The sequence below is a fragment of the Perca fluviatilis genome, chromosome 19, assembly GCF_010015445.1.
Source record: "Perca fluviatilis chromosome 19, GENO_Pfluv_1.0, whole genome shotgun sequence".
NCBI lineage: Eukaryota > Metazoa > Chordata > Actinopteri > Perciformes > Percidae > Perca > Perca fluviatilis.
The window spans coordinates 18869104-18888927 of NC_053130.1; the positions used below are offsets into that span (position 1 = coordinate 18869104).

General features: G+C 40.9%; 1 protein-coding gene across 2 annotated transcripts; it reads right to left on the minus strand.

Annotated features, from left to right (window-relative positions):
- Positions 1–774: 774 nt before the first annotated feature.
- On the minus strand, positions 775–19286 carry ercc6 (excision repair cross-complementation group 6). 2 transcript variants are annotated; one of them, XM_039783579.1, is made up of 22 exons: positions 19187–19286; positions 18421–18632; positions 18046–18274; positions 17454–17574; positions 17241–17355; positions 15180–15891; positions 13582–13713; positions 12770–12928; positions 11713–11848; positions 11290–11460; positions 10843–11019; positions 7502–7618; positions 6969–7064; positions 5973–6191; positions 5361–5471; positions 4744–4863; positions 4416–4510; positions 3785–3930; positions 2458–3057; positions 2187–2355; positions 2014–2092; positions 775–1911 (listed from the first exon to the last, which is right to left on the minus strand). In XM_039783579.1, the coding sequence occupies exons 2-22, from the start codon at positions 18620–18622 to the stop codon at positions 1462–1464; spliced, it is 4356 nt and encodes a 1451-aa protein (XP_039639513.1). In that variant the 5' UTR covers positions 18623–18632; positions 19187–19286; the 3' UTR covers positions 775–1461. The 2 variants fall into 2 exon arrangements, with proteins under 2 accessions (XP_039639513.1, XP_039639512.1); XM_039783578.1 differs by having other exon boundaries at positions 15180–15894.
- Positions 19287–19824: the final 538 nt, after the last annotated feature.

Here is a 19824-nt window from a genome sequence, read left to right on the forward strand (position 1 = left end):
TTCTGTAATATCATTACAGGCGGATAATGGCCAGTTACAGGGCCCCGCGCTATTAAGGGTTTCCCTGGCGTGCAGCGTTTATGTTATTAAAGGGGGAATATAATGATATTTTAGTTATTAAATGCGCGTAATTAATTTATGCACCACTGAAAATAAAGTTGTTATTATGACCTCGGTGAGGTGCGTGGAGAAAATTGAAATCAAATAACGGTTGATAACTTTATCCCAATATTTGGTCTAGACAACTCTGACAAGAGTGCAGGCCTGAAGTGTGTGTGTGTGTGAGTGAGTGTGTGTCTGCTTCCTGTCAGCGGCTTCCTCTCCATCCTCTGATGATTGCTTAAGTGACTAAATGAAATTACACTCTCATCTTCCTTGGTTAGAAACTATTTTACACGTTAACTTTACCTATGTCTAGTGGATTTTGAGTCCCATTTTTACATGATTTCTAGTTATCAACCGGACTTCATTTCAGGACCTTGGTCAGCACCACACCTCCACACGCAAGTAAAACTCCGTGATGGTCTTGCTGGGACAGGGATCTTAAATCAGATTACATTTTGATTAATCGAATTAAATAGAAACTTACATATCTACCACCATTATTGCGTTAAATATGATCATTTACCACAAACGTGTCATTTTTGCTCAGCAACCTGTATTTATCATCTACTTTGAAATACAATAATTGTTTACATTGTTTCGAACTAATAGTCTAGACTAATAGGTATTCCTTAACTCTAATCCTGTTCAAACAATTAAACTGGAAAAACAGCAGTTACAGAGGTTTATTACATACAATAAATGCAAGCCAGTGCATTACTAGCCTTTTATTTTTTATAAAACATGACAGCTAAATTACTCAGCTTTTTGCCCATTTTCCCACAAATAATTGGAGGTAGGTCATTTGAACATTACTGAAGTCCCCCCCCCCCACCCCACCCACACACACACACTACATTTGCACAGTTTAAGAAGTCCTTACAAAATCTATGGTGATGTAGTCATATTTACAAAATGACACACTACTCCCCTATTATATTTCATAGAAGAATATTACAAAATATGACAAGTGAGGCTGTTAAATCTACAAGGAATTTGAAAGTAAAAACATATCTCTTAGTAAATCATTAATCAATGTATTACAGTTTTAACTTTCAGGCAAATATAAAACAAGTGAATTCAAGTATAACCAGGAACAACAAAGAACAGACGCAATTGCAACAGATTTTCCCTTAAAGACGTAAACGGTTAACTGATAATAATATGAGTAAATGTCTTTCCTACAATATGGTCCTTCCATGACAAACCCATTTCAATTGTGATTTTGTTGTTGTTAGACATCTCAATTTGACAGAACATAAAAAAAAGATATTCTAGGCTTGAACTCTACAGACATATAGCTGACAAGTACTCAAATATGCATCACAGTTCAGTCTTTTCTCCGCTTCTGTGCTTCACTCAGCGGAAGCGCTCCTTCAGTCTCCATATGCCCTCCTGACCAGAAGTCCTCTGGAAGTCACAGATGCTCCTCAGCAGCTCTCTGAAGACAGGCGCCTGTTTCTCGGTCAATCTTGGTTTGAAGTACTCCAGCACTTCCTGGGTGGAGGCCTGTCCGTCCACATTCGCCTGGAAGGCTATAAAGTTGCGCACATCCACCAACAGCTCGTCATGCTCAGTGGGCGGAGGTGGGGGGGAGCTCGTTCCTGGAGCTCTGGAGCCGTCCTCCTCTTCTTCTGCTTCTTCTCTTTGGCTGGAGGGCATGCTGAGGTAATTCCGGGCTTTCATCTTGGCCAGCAGGGAGGAGGAGGAGAGTGGGGCGGAGATTGAGTTACTTTCGGCGCCCTCCCCACTGAAATGAGCTCCTGAACCAGGCTTCTTTGACACAGACCTCTTCACAATAACAGCATCCTAAAAGAGAAAAACAGATGCATTCACACAACATGGCCTCAAAAATGCAAACTAACTGCCATAGCTATACAGTGTATCTTTTCATAATAACAGTGCGGTTACCTTGCATTTGCCCGGAATGGGGACAGATTTAACAGAAGGTGCAACCAGGAGAGAATTATTCTTTTGTCCAAACCGTTTCCTGAGACAGAAAACAAGGGAAAAACTGAGATGTTTATTTGACATGAGATTAGTGGAGCCCTAAACAAACCGTGTGTCAGTGTGAGACTGTATACCTTGCAGGTGGAGGAGGGGGTCTGTTGAAGGACAGCCTGCACTGCTGGCGAGAAACCTTAAGCGCTTTCAGGGCATCTTTGGCCACCCTGTTGGCTTCTGCTTCCACAAGAACATAGTCAGGGTTGGAGGACTCCATGATGCTGTCATGCTGCATCACACTGTGGATACCTGAAGGAGAAAAGAGTCAACAAAGAAGCTTATTGTTTTGCAAGACTTACTAAGTGAACCATGTCTGATATGGCTGATGGGGGTTGTGCACAAAAAGCCTACCAGATTTCTTGAAGAGCTTTGCCAAGACGTAATCGTCTGATTTCTTCTCTGTCTCATTGTCTTCACTCTCCGCTTTCTTAAAAGTCTTTTTTTTCACCAAGTGAGAGATGCGGTGGCCTTCAAACCGAGAACCCTTGGAGTGTTTACGCTTCTTATGTTTGAGGTTGTCCGAGTCAGCTGAGTCGCAGTGCTTCCTCTTTTCCCTGTGTTTCTGTGGGCTAGTCAGGACAGAGTCTATGTCTCTGTGTTGGTGAGAGCTGGATGAGTTTGAGTTTCTAACTGCTGGCTTGACTGCGTCCCAGTCTCGGTTATTTTTTCTTGTATACTGTGTATTTGCTGAAATATTTGGCTCTACATCCTGGCCATTTTGGTTGGTGCTTTGACTGTCTGTCGGGCCGTTTGGTTTACCCGGAGAGTTTTTACTGCACGGAGTGTTTCCATCTCTTAATGCAGGAATGTTTGTAGCGGAGTGTCTGCTGCCTGCACCAGCTTCATTCTGGTTTGCTGAGGAGTGGTTCTGTATATGACTCCCATGGGTGACCGTGTGCGATGGCCTTGGCCTCTGAGGTTTCTTGGGTGCCTTGACATCAGAACCAGTACCTGCATGACAAGCAAAACAAAACCTATGAGGTGAATTCTTCCAAACCTTTTTTTTTTTTGGAAACTCAGTTGATGTACATAATACAGCACAACACATCCATCATTTTATTTATTTATTAGTTATATAGAAAAGAATAAAATAAAATTAACCAAAAGATAAATAAGTAATTGAACAAACAGGAATAAAAAAATGAAAATAAAGAAAATAAGTGAATGAATAAGTAAACAGCATTTGCACTAACCAAGGTAAAGCAAAAGTAAATAAACTACAAGAAAATAAAAATTAAAAAAACTGATGAATTAACAAATAATACAAAATAATATGAAAGTAAGTCAGGCTGAATATATGTACTTCTAGAACCAACCTAAATAAAATGAACAGTTAACATTTGTGTATCTTCAACAAGCTCTTGGGGGAGGCGACGTGTAAATTAGATTATCTTGAGTCAAGTTAATTCTGGTCTGAGTGTGGATAATGATTCAAGTATTTAAATGTATCCAGTTCAAGTCTTAAAGTAAAAGTAAGTTTCTCCATCACATAAATATCATGAATGACATCGAACCAATCCTCAGCCTTGGGTACATCTGTTGTCAACCACTTTCTTGTAAGGGCTTTCTTACTAGCTATCAACATAATATTAAACATATACGTATTTCTTCTAAACTAAAAGAAATTCAGATGATCTAATAATAAGATAATAAAATGGTGAATGAAAATTCTGCAGACCTGCAAATATGGCACTGGTCTCGGTTCCCTGACCTCCATCAGGGTCAGACAGAGTGAAGAGCTCATAGATGTCGTTAGACTTGAAGAAGCGCCTTTGTTTGGGGTCCTTCAGAACGCGGTTGGTCAAAAACTGTTTGAAGATTTGTCTGAATTACAACAGATAAAATACAGAATTAGATACTTGTGTGTAATTTGTTATTTTACCTCAGCAGGCAACCTTGATCATCTGTCACCACAGAGTAGTTTGGCTGATGGATGAGAAAATTAGTTAACCGCACGACTGCAGGTATCAAAATAGAATCCCTGCAGATCTTTCAACTTGCTTTTTGAAAGCACTTTACAGACCCAAACCAAACTGAGCAACAGTTTAGAAGTCCTAGATTGGCCATTTAATAATGCAGGAAAGCTTTTCAATTACTGAGAACTGGGAAAGTGCAGGTAGTAATACAGCAGTGATGTGAGCAATTAGTCATTTCATTACCAATATTCACAAACGTGTGAAGTCAATAGAAAGATAACTAAAACACAAGACTGCATTAGAAAAAGAACAAAAGCCAGTGCAGAATTTTTTTTTTTTTTTTTTAAAGAGCTTACAGCCAAACATAAAAAGAAAAATTGCACTCTGACTGACCTGTGGTAGATTTTCTCCTCGATGGTCCCTGCAGTCAGCAGTCTGTAGACCGTCACCTGCTGCTTCTGACCAATCCTCCATGCTCGCTCCCGTGCCTATGAACAACACAATACATTCAAATTAATTGTTAATGTAAATGATTTGAAACACACAGTCAAGTTTGTTTTAGTCTTAAGATAAAGAAGGAAAAAACAGCAAGAAGCAGAAAAAACATGCACTAGAAATCTAGGTAATACAAGCACGTTAAGTAGAATAATTAAAATCCATTAGAAATACTGCACCTAGTTAAGGTTTAATTTGAATTATTGAGTGTGTGCATCTGTTGAACCTGTGTGTCGGTACTGGGGTTCCAGTCTGGGTCATAGATGATGACTCTGTTGGCTCCAGTCAGATTGACTCCCAGACCTCCGACTTTAGTGGTCAACAAAAAGATAAAAATGGATTTGTCCTGCAAGAAAAAATGTCAGCGATTAATGAACATCATGTCAAGTTTTATACTCCTTTCAATCATCACTTTGGTATATAATCAAATAAATAAATTGCATTAGTAATTCGATTACATTTTATTGTAGGACGACAATACCCTGTTCTCTAACATTAAACTCTATTTAAAGAGAATAAAATAGCTTAATCTAAACTTGGCTTTTGGTAATTTGATTCTCCCTACAGAGAAGAAAAAAGTCAGACTTTGCATTAGATATGACTCAAACTCCAAAATACTGGTACGTTTTGCCATGCATTTTAACAGAATTAGAGGGTTTGATAATTAAAAAAAATGTTTCTACTAAAGACAGAGACAATAAGGTACGTCCAGTTTGAACAACAGATTGTCATCAGTAAGTGTTTCCACCTCAGGGTGTGCAGGGTTCCACTGAAGCATTTTATCCCTCAGGATGGGATTTTCATGGGAAACACTTAGAGACATTAGGGATAAATAATCCTTACCTCGTTGTAGCGAGCGATGAGGGGCTGTCGGGAAGCTATCGGGGTAGTGCCGTCCATTTTCAAGTAGGAGTAGTTATTCTCTGTCACAAATACCTCCAAGATGTTCAACATCTGGAGAGGAGGAAGATGATAAAGACAGCAGAGAGACCGTGAGAAAAGGAAGACAGGGAGAGAAACAGAGAGGAAAAGAGGGGCTGAGGTTTGGATAATCTCTAAAAGGATTAGAGCAGATTAATATTACATGGACAGAGATACCGACAGGGAGGGTCTCAGGTTTCCTCTGAGGTATAATCTCATTGGTATTGACTGCAACAGCTGGGCTCTCTCTCTCTCTCTCTCTCTCTCTCTCTCTCTCTCTCTCTCTTCTCTCTCTCTCTCTCTCTCTCTCTCTCTCTCTCTCTCTCTCTCTCTCTCTCTCTCTATACAGAGAAGTGACAGGACAATTTAAGACATAATTTAATTTGAGGGGAGGAAGAAATTACATGTCTTGCCTATGCAAAACTCCATGCAAAAAGTGCAGTAATTACAAACAATTCTAATTATTATGTATTAAGTGCAATTTTAGAAAACTGATTAATAGGTGAATCAGAAAGTCAGCAGCGTGTTCCTAACCTGTCGCGACTGAGTGAAGAGCAGGACTCTGTGGCCCTGCTTGAACCAGAGTCGCAGCAGTGACTCAACCACTATCAGCTTGCCTGAGCGTTTCCAAAAGCCAAAGTGTTCCTCCTTAGTTAGCTGGTCTTCAGGGATTCCCCTCAAGATCCGGGGGCCACCCGAGAAAAGGTCCGGGTGGTTACAGATCTTACGTAGTGCTATCAAACCTGAGAATACCTAAACAGCACAAAAAAAGAAAATAAACTGTTTTTGTGTTTCTTTTATCAACACAGAATTGGTGGCAGGTTACAAAACTGGTAGAAAAAAAGGCTTGGAAGATTGCACAGCATTTTACAGCATTGCACTGTTAAAAAAAATAAAAACACATTTACTTTAGTCTACAGGAATTAGTTACATCATTTATTTTCAAACAAAAAGGCAGTGTTTCTTGATGAAGGCACAACAGTCACTGCATTAGTAATGGTGGTTAATGGACTGAGAGTGACCATTGAATATGTCTATAAGAGCGTGTGTGTGTGTGTGTACACACTTTGCTGTGGTCAGCCCTGGCTCTCCAACCACGTCCATTTGGTCAGTGGTGATAAAATGGTTGAGTCTCTCTCTCCAGGGTCTAGCTAATGTGAGAAGACCAACTACACAGCTTCCTTAAAAGAGAGCATCTTAAAGAAAACAAAAGTCAAGCTATTAGGTGTTTAACAAAATTTTGATTGCAAAGAAAAATTTAATTCCACTGATGGCACTTCAAGGTGTTGTTCTTTAAGTGCACAAGACTGCATACAAATACACACAAAAGGGCTGTGAGTGAGAGAAGTGAACTGATATTCATCAGTTAGGAGGTTAAATAATGAACGGGGCAAGTCGTGTTCCTGGAAGCCTTCTCCTTGACCAAGAGTTTTGCTCTTCTTGTCCTTATAATGTAGCGTGGGTCAACACAAAGAGCCCAAAAGGAGGAAGCATTACTATGATCGGTTTAACTATGAAAGCGAGGCTTACCTGCATGTCTCCATTAAGTATCTGGTAGACCTCTTTGGAATCTAAGAAGCTCTGATACACCTGCCGCTGGTCCTCTGTTAATCTGCAAAACAGAACCTGCACACGCACGCGCACACACACACACACACACACACACACAATAAGCAGTGAGCATCCACTTTAAAACCCCTTGATGAAGTGCATTGTGTGAGAAGAGAAATTAGAGGAAAGCAACGTGTTTTTGGAGCCACTGCTGTCCCGAGGGACTGACTTAATGAGCTGAAGAGGACTGAGGAGTCAACCATCATCAGCTGCATTGGACAGACCAGGGACCAGCCACCTTAATGAATACCTGCTCCTTTTACTTTACTAGGACTTTATTACGCTGGCTTCACCTGACAAGGGCCATGCACATTCATCAAATACTCCTTAGACGTGGCACATACAGTCACATCCAATCAGATAAACACCTCCCCAGTTAAGAGAACCAGGCGTGAGAGGCTGTTCAATACCTACACACAACAGGGTCAAATGTCTTAGAATATGATGAATACCTGTTCATTTTTGTCAGGCAAGGAGAGGTTGGCCTTAACGTCTGCCTTCATTCTTCTGAGCAGGTAAGGATTTATGGTGTCCCTCAGCACACATGCACACTTAAATGCCGTCTGGACCTGAAAAACAACACAAACAAACAGCTTTAAAACAACATTCTGTTCAGTGTGTCAAAACACCCACATCAGCACCCACACCTGTCAGTGTCCTGAGGCATGATTGTCGTTTAGCCCCTCCTATGCCCTCTCTCATCACCTCCCTCATGTTGCTGTCCCTCTCAGCAGCCCAAGCCATTAAACATTGATCAGAGTGCCGTTAGTCTCGAGGGATGGAGCCCTCTTCTTTCATCAGTACTACTAGCCAGCTCCACTGGAAACAGAGGGGAAGCACTCTGTCCCACCCCACTAAAAGCTCTACTGCAAATGTCCTGCTACCCCTCATCCAGAGTCAGTGCTAAAGGCCATTTAGCCTTTTAAACATTAACTCACTGGGGGTCCACAGAGGGATCAAAGTCACCCTTGGCAAAGCTAGAGGGGACAATAATATGGTAGGATTTAGGGCTCAATAAAGGTCAGAGTGGAAAAGAAGAAGAGGAGGGCAGCAGATTATCCAGTGATCTCTACACAAGCTGCTGAGTGGATTCACATGGGACTGCAAACGCATGCTCGAGTAATGGATCTCGCATCCACATGTTCATCCAGCACCACCCCATCCACATGCAGTTTTACATACATCTAGTTCATATACATGAACATCAGTCAAGGACCTGCTTTGGTGTTCTGAGAATTTTTCAAGAAGAAGATAAGGCAGCAGCGCTTAGCCCTCTCTGACCATTTAATAACATTAATAATTAGTAAAGGTTTTTATTATCGACAGCGGAAGAAGCATCAATAGCAAGCTTAAATAATTAAATTCATACAGTCAGTGGGTTATTAACGATTGAGCACTAATGACAAAGGGCTACAATTTAGCTCACTGGCTCTCCACTTTAGCCTCTCCCTCTCTCTCTCTCACACACACTAGGGATGTACTGAAGTTCCTTTGCATGGACTTATATTATCCTGCACTGCACTTAATGACTCGGTTGCTCCACTATCTCTCCTTCTGACTTGCTTCTGACTTGCTTCCATCTTGCTCTGCAAAATTGTGTGTGTATATGCATGTGTGTGTGACTATTGTTGTCAAGTGACAGCCCTTCCTCACTCCTTCCCTATGTTACGGTTATAGGTAACTTATACCTCTTTCACATCACTCACCAGGGTTGGGCCAGGGTTGTCTGATCAGGGTCAACCTTGTTTTGGAAATTCAAACCAAGCCAGTCAACATGGCTATATCCCTGGTCATGACAATTCAGAGATCACCTGGGTCACAACCCGGGAGCAATGCATAACAATGACTTTAAGTGCTAGAAATGGGCGGGGCTTTACACGTCATATTCAGTGAACAGCTAACATCAAATACTCCAGTCCAGCTGTATACCACAAGAACTAATTGTTTTGTAGCTACTTGAATTTGTGTTACGTTCTAAAACACAAATAAATAACCATCAAACACTTATCAGATGATTTTGTGCAGACTGATTTCTCCTCCTCTGCATATTTATTGCAGCAGCTAGACAAGGAAGTAAGTTACTCTACTATCGATTTATGACCATTTTAAGACGAGGGGAGAACATTTCTCTTTGTTTGATTTCATTAAAAGCAAAGTTGGGGTTTGCTGTAGGCTTCATGACTAATTTTTTTAAAAAGACAGAGAAAAAAAAAGAGAGATTCGCACTATCGAAGCAGCAAACTAACCTGACTCCGCCAGATGGATCGCTTCGCATTTGCTCGGCATATCCATCTGGGAACTTTCCGTTGGAGAACTTTTGGGAAGGGGCGAAAATACTGGTTAGCTGATTGGATGAACCATCTGTCTATCACCTATGTTGGTGATAGACGGGCCAAATCAACCAATCAGATCCACGAAGCGTATGAAAATACAACCACAAGCCCGCCCCTGCTGCTGCAGGCAAAGCATAGCTCGTTAGCTCAGCATGCACGCAACATGTCGGTAAAGGATATTTGCCGTTTGTGTAACGAGAATTTAGGAATAAAAGGCACCATTTCAGGTTCCCGGTCCATATTCCAAAAGAAGGATCCAAGAGAAAAAAAGCATTAGCGAGTGGCTAACAGAATTGGGGCTACCGCTGTCTGAAAATACTGGTTAGCTGATTGGATAAACCATCTGTCTATCACCACCTAACCCACCTCAAAACCAACGCTGATTGGCCCGGTCGTTTGGCTAACGGCTCCAAATTTTCTCTATCACAAGATGCCAGACTGATCTGCGAGTGGAAAACTGGAGCTCGCGAGATCAGGACGGTCTCACGAGGCTAGCAGCAAACTGCAGGCTGGAGCGAGACAAAATCTATGTTGTTGTCGTCGTGTGTGGCAACCTGTGATGACGGCCCCATTCTCATTTCCAACCAATCACATAATTTGGCCCGCCTCTGCTGTTAGCAACCCAGGTTGTGTGCAATTCACATTGAAATCGACCCTAGTCTACCCTGATTCAACACACCTGGCAACCTGGGCCGCGAAGCCGAGTAGATCGAGGAGGATTAACCCATTCAAACACACAGTCAACCTTGGTATAACCCTGGTTGAGCCATTGGTGTGAAAAGGGTATTACAGGGTTGCAAGATTCAAAATTAAAACAGATTCACAAAAAATAAATAAAGTAACACGCGTAACAGATGAATGAGTTCCTCTGGTCACCACGGTATTCAAAACCATATTCCAAGTAGAGAGAAGCTTTGACTGGATGAGAGTCTGGAGGTTCATGCACCGTCACTTACAGTCAGGGGGTAGAGAGCTGCTCTATAGAGCCTTTACTTTATATGCTTTTTAGCAGTTTTACAAAATATCTAATTCAGGTTATGATAGATACGATAAAAATGGAGCACAGTTTACAGTAGGTACTGATGTATACCCTCCTGTTTTTACCTCTTATGAGTTTCTCCTAATGTCGGCAATTGATTTTTAATTTTTTTATTGTTATCCTATTCATATTTTGAAAGTAACTGTTAAATTACTTTGTTTTAATTTTAAATAAAAACGGTCAATTTAAATCAAATTCTACAATCCAAAATATAAAGAAAAAGCTAAATGACAGTTATGCTCAGTCCTTACACCTGGTTTCTGCTTTCTCTTATCTTCTGAAAATGTGGCCCAAGTCTCAAATGGGGTGACATTTCTTGATGGATTTCTTGTACTACTAGCCTTCAAAGTTCAAAAGACAGGAAGACTAAAAAGCCAAATTTAAACAAATCCTAATTGTGCATTTGTGTGTATACCAGTACCTGTACAGGTGAGGCATTGCTGTATCCTCCCATGGTGATCGGCACAGAGAACTGCTCCATGAAGACAGGCAATGTCCCCAGTTTGCCGGGGAAGACAAAATCAAACAGAGACCACAACTCCTTCAAATTGTTCTGCATGGGAGACCCTGACAGGATGAACCTGTGGGGAGTGTGAAACTAGAGAGAGGGAAGAGAGAATGTATGTTATTCCTTAAGATCAATGTGATATCGTAACACGTTTGAAATTGCTCTACAAGAATGAATGGAAGTAAATAAATAGCTTATTCTACGTAGGAACGTGGAAAGGGATTATCTAGATAACTGACAGACTTTTTTAACTGAGCAGAGTTTAAATGTATTCACAAGTAAAAGTTGTCACTACTGTATGGTTTCAAATGTTGTGGTTAGAATGTGTGTTCATGAATGTGTCTGTGTTTGAAACAATACCTGTTTGCAGGCAGTGGTAACTCCGGCATTTGGATTCCTGATCTTATGGCCCTCATCCAGGATAACGTAGTGCCAATCGAAGCGCTGCAAGGCGTCTTGCATATTCCTCACAGCTGAATATGAGGTTATCAGGATACCATGACATGATGCTATCTCTGGAATAAGCTTTTCCTGCAACAGAGAAAAAAAAACACAGATCAGTGCAGGTTTTCATCAGTGCAATTACCAACCATCTCTGGTAGCTTGAGCGTCAAAGTAGGGCATCTACTTTAATGTGGTTTGAGGAAGGAGAGGTGAAGAGGGGAGAAGGTTAGGAGATAATGCTGCATCAACAGACCTCTAGTGCCCCCCAGAGGTAGAAAGACCCTGTAGAAAACTTTCTAACTAAATTATTAAAATCAATTATACAGGAACACTAATTACCTTGTTGCTCGTGAACGAGCCAGTTTCATGTAGAACAGCCACTCTGAAAGGAGGCCACCAGGTGTGAAACTCCATTACCCACTGGTGCATGACTGTAGCTGGGCACACGATGACCGTCGGACCCAAACCAACATACCTACAACCAAACACACAGTACAGAGCGGTTTAATAACAAACCTGTGATTAAGATAGGTAACAAGGGAACTTAAGGTTCATTTAACTTTGGATAACCTCAGCAAATTTCATTAGCAAATTACAGTCATCATTTCTATAACAAATTATAGAAAGTAAAGGCTTTTTCCCCCCAATAAGTGAAAATGAGCTTTGCTTGCATGTACAATGTGGGATGCATAAGGGAAATAGAGGAAGCCAAGTGTCCAGGTACAACAATGCAGCAGAATGATCTTACTACAAAGTCTAGCCTCACTGCTTCACACACTCTCTGTGAATGAATCTATGAAGGTGCATGTACACATGCTCAGCTCCTCTGTGAAGATTTACAAGTGCTTTGTCAAACACAGACACGCATAAAGATACACTAATGGGCTGGTATGAACCTCTGCCTGGTGGAAGCTATTGATACTTGGCCATAATTGAGTTTGCAAGCAATCAATTTGTGGGCGTCTATAGTAGACAGAGTATTGACCATCAGAGAAGCTCCACCTTCTAAATGCATGGCTGTTGTTTGTGCAGTAAAACAAGATGATCGCCACTACAGCGTCACGTTTTCCATGGTTGATTTGTTGTCCCACACCTGCTCCACCCCCAGTTCATCTGTCCAAAATTCATTTTAAGTGTTCATGAAGACACTTACACTACGCTAACACACTACTCAAAACACACACACACACACACTGACACAGTGTCAGTGTTTTCTCTGATGTCTGCAGTAAGAAAGTGAAGAGTCTGATAATTGAAACATGTTTAATAATTCAGATGAACACTCTCAAGCAGAAATCCCCCTAATCAAATATTCATACCATACAGACACAAAGTCTCTGGCCACAGTTTGTTTGTGCGTGCGTGCATGTGTGCTCGTGTGTGTGTGTGTGTGTACTTGTAGTTTGATCCTCGGGTCCTCAGTTTGCTGTAGCTCAGTCCAGCCAGAAAGCAGATGACCTGGATGGTTTTACCCAATCCCATCTCGTCTCCCAGGATGCCTCCTGCCTGCTGACAGTGGAGTTCCCACATCCACCGCACACCAGTCTGCTGATACCTGATAATGTGATATACACATATGAAAAACATTACAACATCAGTGCATCACAGCAACTATGGACATCCAAGTGCACACATGACAGGTTGGCCAGGTAATCGTACCGTATTTTAAATTAAATCTAGTTCAATTAAATGCTTGCCAGTAAAGTGTCAAATCACCCAATCCCTACCAGCTAGAGCAATTATTTACTCGTACTTGCAAGCCAAAAGTAAATTAATATAAGTGATTAATATAGTATTATAATATTAAATCCATGCCAAATAGCAAGTTCTGAAAAGATACAATCACAACTAAGGGTTGGCTTGGCAAAGCAATATTTATCGACTAAGCTAAAGTCAAAGTTGCCAAAGTTATTAAAAGTGTTTAAAAACAGATTGACAAAATGACTTACCAATGGATACTAGTGACCTCTTAGCAGTAAGTGAACCAAGTTTATTGTGTCTTGATCAAATACTCTTTGGTTAATCTTTACAATTTGAAAAGGTTCAAAATGTTGTTAGAAACAGTAGGGTTTGTTGTAGATATTTTTATACACCAATTGTTTTACAGTTATTATTCAAATGCTATCACTTCTTTAGTAGGCATTTATAAACATTTGTAACAGTGTGTAGATATTTGAATTAACTCAACATTTCACACTGAACACTTACTTGTAAAGTTTTTTCCACAAGAAACCAGGTACTTTGAAGCCTTCGTCAAACTCTTCATCACTGTCATCTGTTAGCACCTCGCCGCTTTCTCTCTTTACCTCCCTGTCTCGAAGACGTTGTCGCTTCCATCTCCTAGTAAGAGAATGAGTACATATTAATGAAGCACATCTAGCGGTAAAATGCATTTCTCTATTATTTACTGTGAAGATCTTCGGCGGGCTTCAGCCAATATAAGTGAACACCGACAACTCGCTGAGCTAGAAGTCAAAGAACAAAGACTTTAAACGGATAGTTGGCTGGTCATTGGTAGCTTCAGTGTTGCTTGACAATATTTTAGACTAAACTTTGAGTGATTGATATTGTGTTTATACATCCAAAATTAAAATAATTTGGTAATCCAAGCTCGAAAAAGAGTGAGACATTTCAAGTTAATTTAGTTTCATGTTGGATTTCTCTGTCTATAGGCATTAGCCCTGTGATAGACTAGTGACCTGTACAGGGTGTACCTCGCCCCCCTATGCATACTGGGATAGGTCCAGCTACACACAACCCTAAACAGGGTAAGCAGGTATAAAGAATGGATGGATTGATGTACCATTTGCAACTCTTGCCCTCACTGATTTATTTTAAGACTTGCCTACACAAGTGTATGGATAGCAAATGTTTTAAGTTGTGGATATTTCCCTTGAGCGGTGGAACATCTACAGCAAAAAGGGAAATGTAAAGGAGAACAATTTTAATGGTGCAGGAGAGAGGGCAGTTAGAGGCACAGTCGTCGCGCAGCAAATGAAGATTGATACAGACAATTAGTAGTGCGAGTTCCCCAGAAAGGTGTGAGGTGGAGAGGATAAGAATCCATCTTCATTTGGGCCTGGTCCTGTCACCCGGCCACGAAACTGGTCCTTTAGCTGGGCCTGGGAGACCACACTCTCTAATTAAGTCAAGACTAAGCATTGGTTCAGTTAATTACACTTCTCTGCCCCCACTTCACCCAACTACAAATACCACCCGCTCTAATATCATTCCTCATATAAGCTAGCCTCACCATCCATGCCATGTCTATGCTGTTGAATTGACATTCAATCACGATAGTGTTTAAAAAAAAAAAAAAAAAAAGGACACATGCCAACACAATTTATTTGGCAGCTATAAATATGAAATCTCATTAGGGCTGCTCTTCCATTAATTTGAGCATTAGAGTGAGTGAGTGAGTGTATAGAACCATGTGCAGTAGGATAATTAGGCCAGTGTGAGAGCATAGAGAGAAGAAGAGCAGGGAGTGAATTTGCTTAGTCAAGAAACAGCTGCCAATCTCATCTGGGATTAACTCTCCTTCTGCACTATGGAGCCAGCAGAAAGCAACTGATTTTCTCCTTAACTAAAGGGAATAACAATAGAACATTTGCACCACTGCCATTGCAAATGTCATGCAAAGTTAAAGGCTCATTTTGGTGTTTGTGGAGCATGTCATTTACAGGCGTGGATGTATGATGAGAACATCTAACATCTACAATTCAGAAACTGAACACATTACAAAACTAGGGGCCACGATGATCAATCATTTATCCAAGTTTATAGCAGCAGGTTTATGATCATACCTTATTCTCTGTTTGTAGCACTCCACATCTCCATCATCTTTGTTTTTTTTGTCTTTACCCTTCACATCCTCCTCTTCATCTGAACTCTCAGGGGAGTATTCTTCATCACTCTCCTCTTTTTTCTTTACTTTCTTCCTCCCTTTTCCTTCACTTTTTTTCTTGTACGGTTTCAACTCATACTCTTCTTCATCATCCTCACCAAAGCCCTCCTCAATGGCTTCTCTTTCCTCTTGGTCAGGATCTATGCCTTCATCACTGGGCAGGTATTCTGACCCCTCACTGTCTGTTTCCTCTCCCTCAGTGTGATGCTTCCTCTTTGGTTTAGGGAGCTGTGGCTCAGCCTTAGGCCGAGCCTTAGGATGGGCTTTCAAAGCCGTTATCTGGAGCTTTCGTATGCGCTTCCTCATTTTTTTGTCCTTGGAAGAGGTAACAATTCTGTTGTTTCTTCCCTTGGCCTCACCAGGGCTGAGTCCGGAGCTCCTCTTCTTCTTTAGAAGAGGGACTCTCTTCCTCTCAGTAGCCATCTTGGCCTGGTCCGCCAAGTATAGGTCAAAGGCCGAGTTCTCGACAAGCATCACTTTTCGAGGCTCCTTTTTTTCCTCCTTCTGCGGGATTCGTGTTCCAAAAGGAGTCATGTGACCCTTCCGGATAAGCTCCTCCCACTCGGTCTCCTGAGCAGGCATGAGCATGCTGCCCAGTGTGGACGGCCCAGCTTCTGGTACAACACACACATCAGGCAGGGTTAGATACAGAAATGTTGAGTATCGGTTCTTAAAAGGTTCTCCTGTGGAGGTGTTTTTTTTTTTTTTTTGAGTAGCACTATAGAGTAATGTTTTGATTAGCATGCCCCCGTTTTGTTTGCTACTCGTGCACACATATGACAACAAATATGCGTGCAAGCAGGTTTTAAAATACTTTTTTTAAATCTGTTTGTTCTCTGTGAGAAAGAGAATGCATTGAACACAATTGTTAGACCTCAAGGATGCACACAATACATATTGGTGATAAACGCTGAATGTAAACATAACCTTTTTGGTGTACAAGAAACTTCACAGTGCACCTTTAGGCTATGTGCGCAGCTACATTTACATGGATTTGTTCAAGGTGATAAAAAGAAATGAACTTGTGTTCAGACATTTTTCAAGGGAAGGTTAAATCAGCAGTGAATCACATTTGGCAGCAACACTGCTCTTTTTAGGTGACAACTTTTAAATATGTATGTCTAATAGCCATCTCCGTTATGTCTCTGTGAGGTGATGATGTTTTTTTTTTTAATACGGTTCATGTTCAACTCTACCAAAACACAGCATAATGTACATGACTAAACAGAATTGGTTATGTATTGCTGTGTCCTTTTCTGAGAACATTGAAAAAGTGTTGACAGCTGTTTGGAAGGGTGTTGTGTTGTATATCATGGTTATGTTGGATTTTCACAATAGATGTATTGGTTTTCACTTCCACACACCCATCAAACGGGAGCAAGCTGATCTCAAAGGCTATTACAAAACATATAAACTGGAGAAAAAAACATTTCAACACTAAATGTAACGCAGGTGTCACAATGAAAACACCAGCGGAAAGTTCAATGTGAAAATGTTTTGGTCAAAAGTGTGCCATTTTTCTTATTACACTGCACATCTTTTAAAACCTTTGACATATATTATGGGAGGTGTGTCAGGGTGATATGCAATGAAGATGTAACATATATGAACTTCTACAGCCATCGCTGCACCGTACAGTGTATTTTTAACCACCCGTTATTTATTCAAGCCTTTGCTTGCAATCTTCTCTGACAATTCCTTAAACGAGGAATGCCACAGAATAGCCTTCTTGGCAACCATAACTGCAACTGCTATTAATGCTTTGCATTGTTCCTGTTTTGCTTTGTTTTGTTACACTTTGGGCAGAGCTGAACATGACCCTGGTTTCACATTATCTGTAGCAAGCAGAGAGGACTTTTTTGCCTTATATGTGACTCAGTATTGATTCCCCTCATTAATGAGTTTTCAAGGCTTTTAGTTAACACATTGAAAAGCAACCACAGGTTAAAAGACACCTCACCTTCCTCTTCATCATCCTCTGCCAAAAGCTCAGCTTCCACTCTTTGGGTGTCCTCTCCTCCCAAAATGGCCTGAAGTCGCTTCTGTTTGGCTTTGACTTTCTTCAGCTGTTTCTCCTGAATTAAAAAGTTTTTTAATCTTCATGACAGTCACTATTGTGTTGATGTACATCATACAAATTTAATTTCAGGATTTGCCACATTTAGTATTTTACCTTATTTTCTTTCTGTCGTTTGACAGATTCAATCTTCCTACTGATATCTTTGCTGGAGGCAGCATAAGGAGACAGCTGCTCGATAATCTTGTTGATTTGTTTCAGAGACGCTGTGACGGACCTGAAACATACAATTTTATAAAAACCGAGGAAGATTTATCAGCCCCTTAAAGGTTTGTTGTTATTTTGAAATCAAAAAGACATATGTGAAGATAATGGAGAAATGTATGTTATGAATTTATTTTTTCATTTTTTATTTTCGTCATCTGAGCTTACTTAGTGATACATTTACATCTGATCAGGGGTCAAAAATACTACTTTTAATAAGTCTTGGAGAAAACTGAATGATAATTATGCTTTTACCAGTGCTAATAAACAGTATTATCTTTCATTTAAAAACAATAGGAAAACATTATCTTAACATTTCACCAAGCACAAAGGTATAGGATACTAGTATCAGTACAAATTATGAAGACCTAGATTGAAGGACTTTCACAGGAACACTTCAACATAATACAAATATTTTGCCTAGAGGAAAACTCAGGAAAATCATCTCAGAAGTCTATATTTTATTGCAGTTATTGTCCTTTACCTGACATCATCGAGCACAGAGTGGTATTCCTTCTCAGCCTCAGCTTTAGCAGTAGCCTGACTGGCCTCCTGGATTGCCTCGTCCACTTGACGAAGGACACCTTGCTCAAGGACGTCCTGGTCATACACAGCAACACCAAGGCCCTGGAGTTCATCTGCTCCAGAACTGGCAGATGCTGCTTGAATACGCTGTCGGTCAATCTGCAGCAAGGCTCCAGACCTCTTACCACCTGTACCACACCACATATGGCAATACATGGAAGCATGAGATAGCCATGGGTGACTCTTTGAGGTTAATATGAATCAGTTTGACAGATCAACACTATTCATTATGTTCTTCCCTACTCTCTTGTGGTGCGAGAGTTGCATAGCTCACCGTTGTTACCCTGCCCAGGTCCAGTGTTGGCAGGATAGGCTGCAGCAACCTCGGAACCCTGACTGTTTTCAGGTAAAGAGCAGATTGCTGAGCCCCCTGTCGCCCCATCCTCCTCTGTCCCCCCCGGGGTAAGGGCAGCACTGGCAGGGCTGGATAAAGAGGAGGGCACTTGGTCCTCTGAACCGTCTAACGTCACAGGCATAGTGATGCAGCTGCAAACGGAGTCAGTCAAGTGTGTCATTCACGTGTCAAACAGACGATGTAACATTAAGTCTCGTCTAAGCCCTGGTTTTACTTCAATACAAGATATATTGTAAACGTAATATAACTATTAATTGTATATCCGAAGAGTTCACTTTAACTGTGAACGTTAATTAACCAGGTAATTAACGTTAACATTAACGTTAGCTAGAGTAACGTTAAGCGTAGAAGAGGAAAATTTATATTTCTACTAACGTTACCTGCTCTAGCCAAATAATATAATACAATTAGTTAGGTAGACCGTTATTACATTTACATAAAGTTGAGTTAGAAAGTCTTTCGTAAATGTCCATTGTTTACATGGCTAGGCTAGCATGCTAAGCTAACAGTGACCCGAACATCATCAGCTGTATTGGCGACCAGCAGCAAGTCGGTTTGAATTAAACTAACGTACCAACAAATACAGAGTCATACAACAGACAGTTAGCGGTAATACATTGTCGGTGTTGACTTGCTAATTGGGTGCATTAAGAGCGTCGAAGCAACAATGACAGAAATTACTTACAAAACCTGCAGTTACACAACATCACTGCCTTGGTATGTCATGTATGTTGTTGCTACTAGTCAAGCGCTTATTTCCGGTGCCAGAGAAGGCATTGTGATCGCTGTTCAATGATTAACTTGTTGGACAGCGCCCTCTGCTGGTGCACAGCTGCACAGGGCTCTAGTCCTCTAGATGGCGCCACTAAACAACTCATTTTAGTTAGAGAATGGAGGAACTCACTGAACCACCCCCACTCCAATAAAAATGTTCTGGACCACATTTTGCCATGTAACCCATTGTGTTTGTGTTTTGCATAATCAGCTTGGTTAGATGTAGCCTATGTGTTGAAGAGGAAGCAAGAGAGTTTGGGAGTTTTTGTGTCGCAATCAGGCTGTAGTCCAACCAGATCTTGCATAATGGAACGGATCTACAGTAAAGCCACTTCAAAGCTCCAAACTTCCATTCCTCCGCAAAGCATCAATCCCGTTTTAATGGAGTTTCCTTCAAACAATTGAAAAACCATACACTTCATGGATGTCAGAACATGAGCACAAACTTCTCAGAGGAAGTTTGTTTCCAGTATCTTGTAAAAATAAACGAAAGACTTAATTAAAAAATCTTCTCCGCCTTGCATTGCGGTGCCTGAGCAAAGGCCAGCA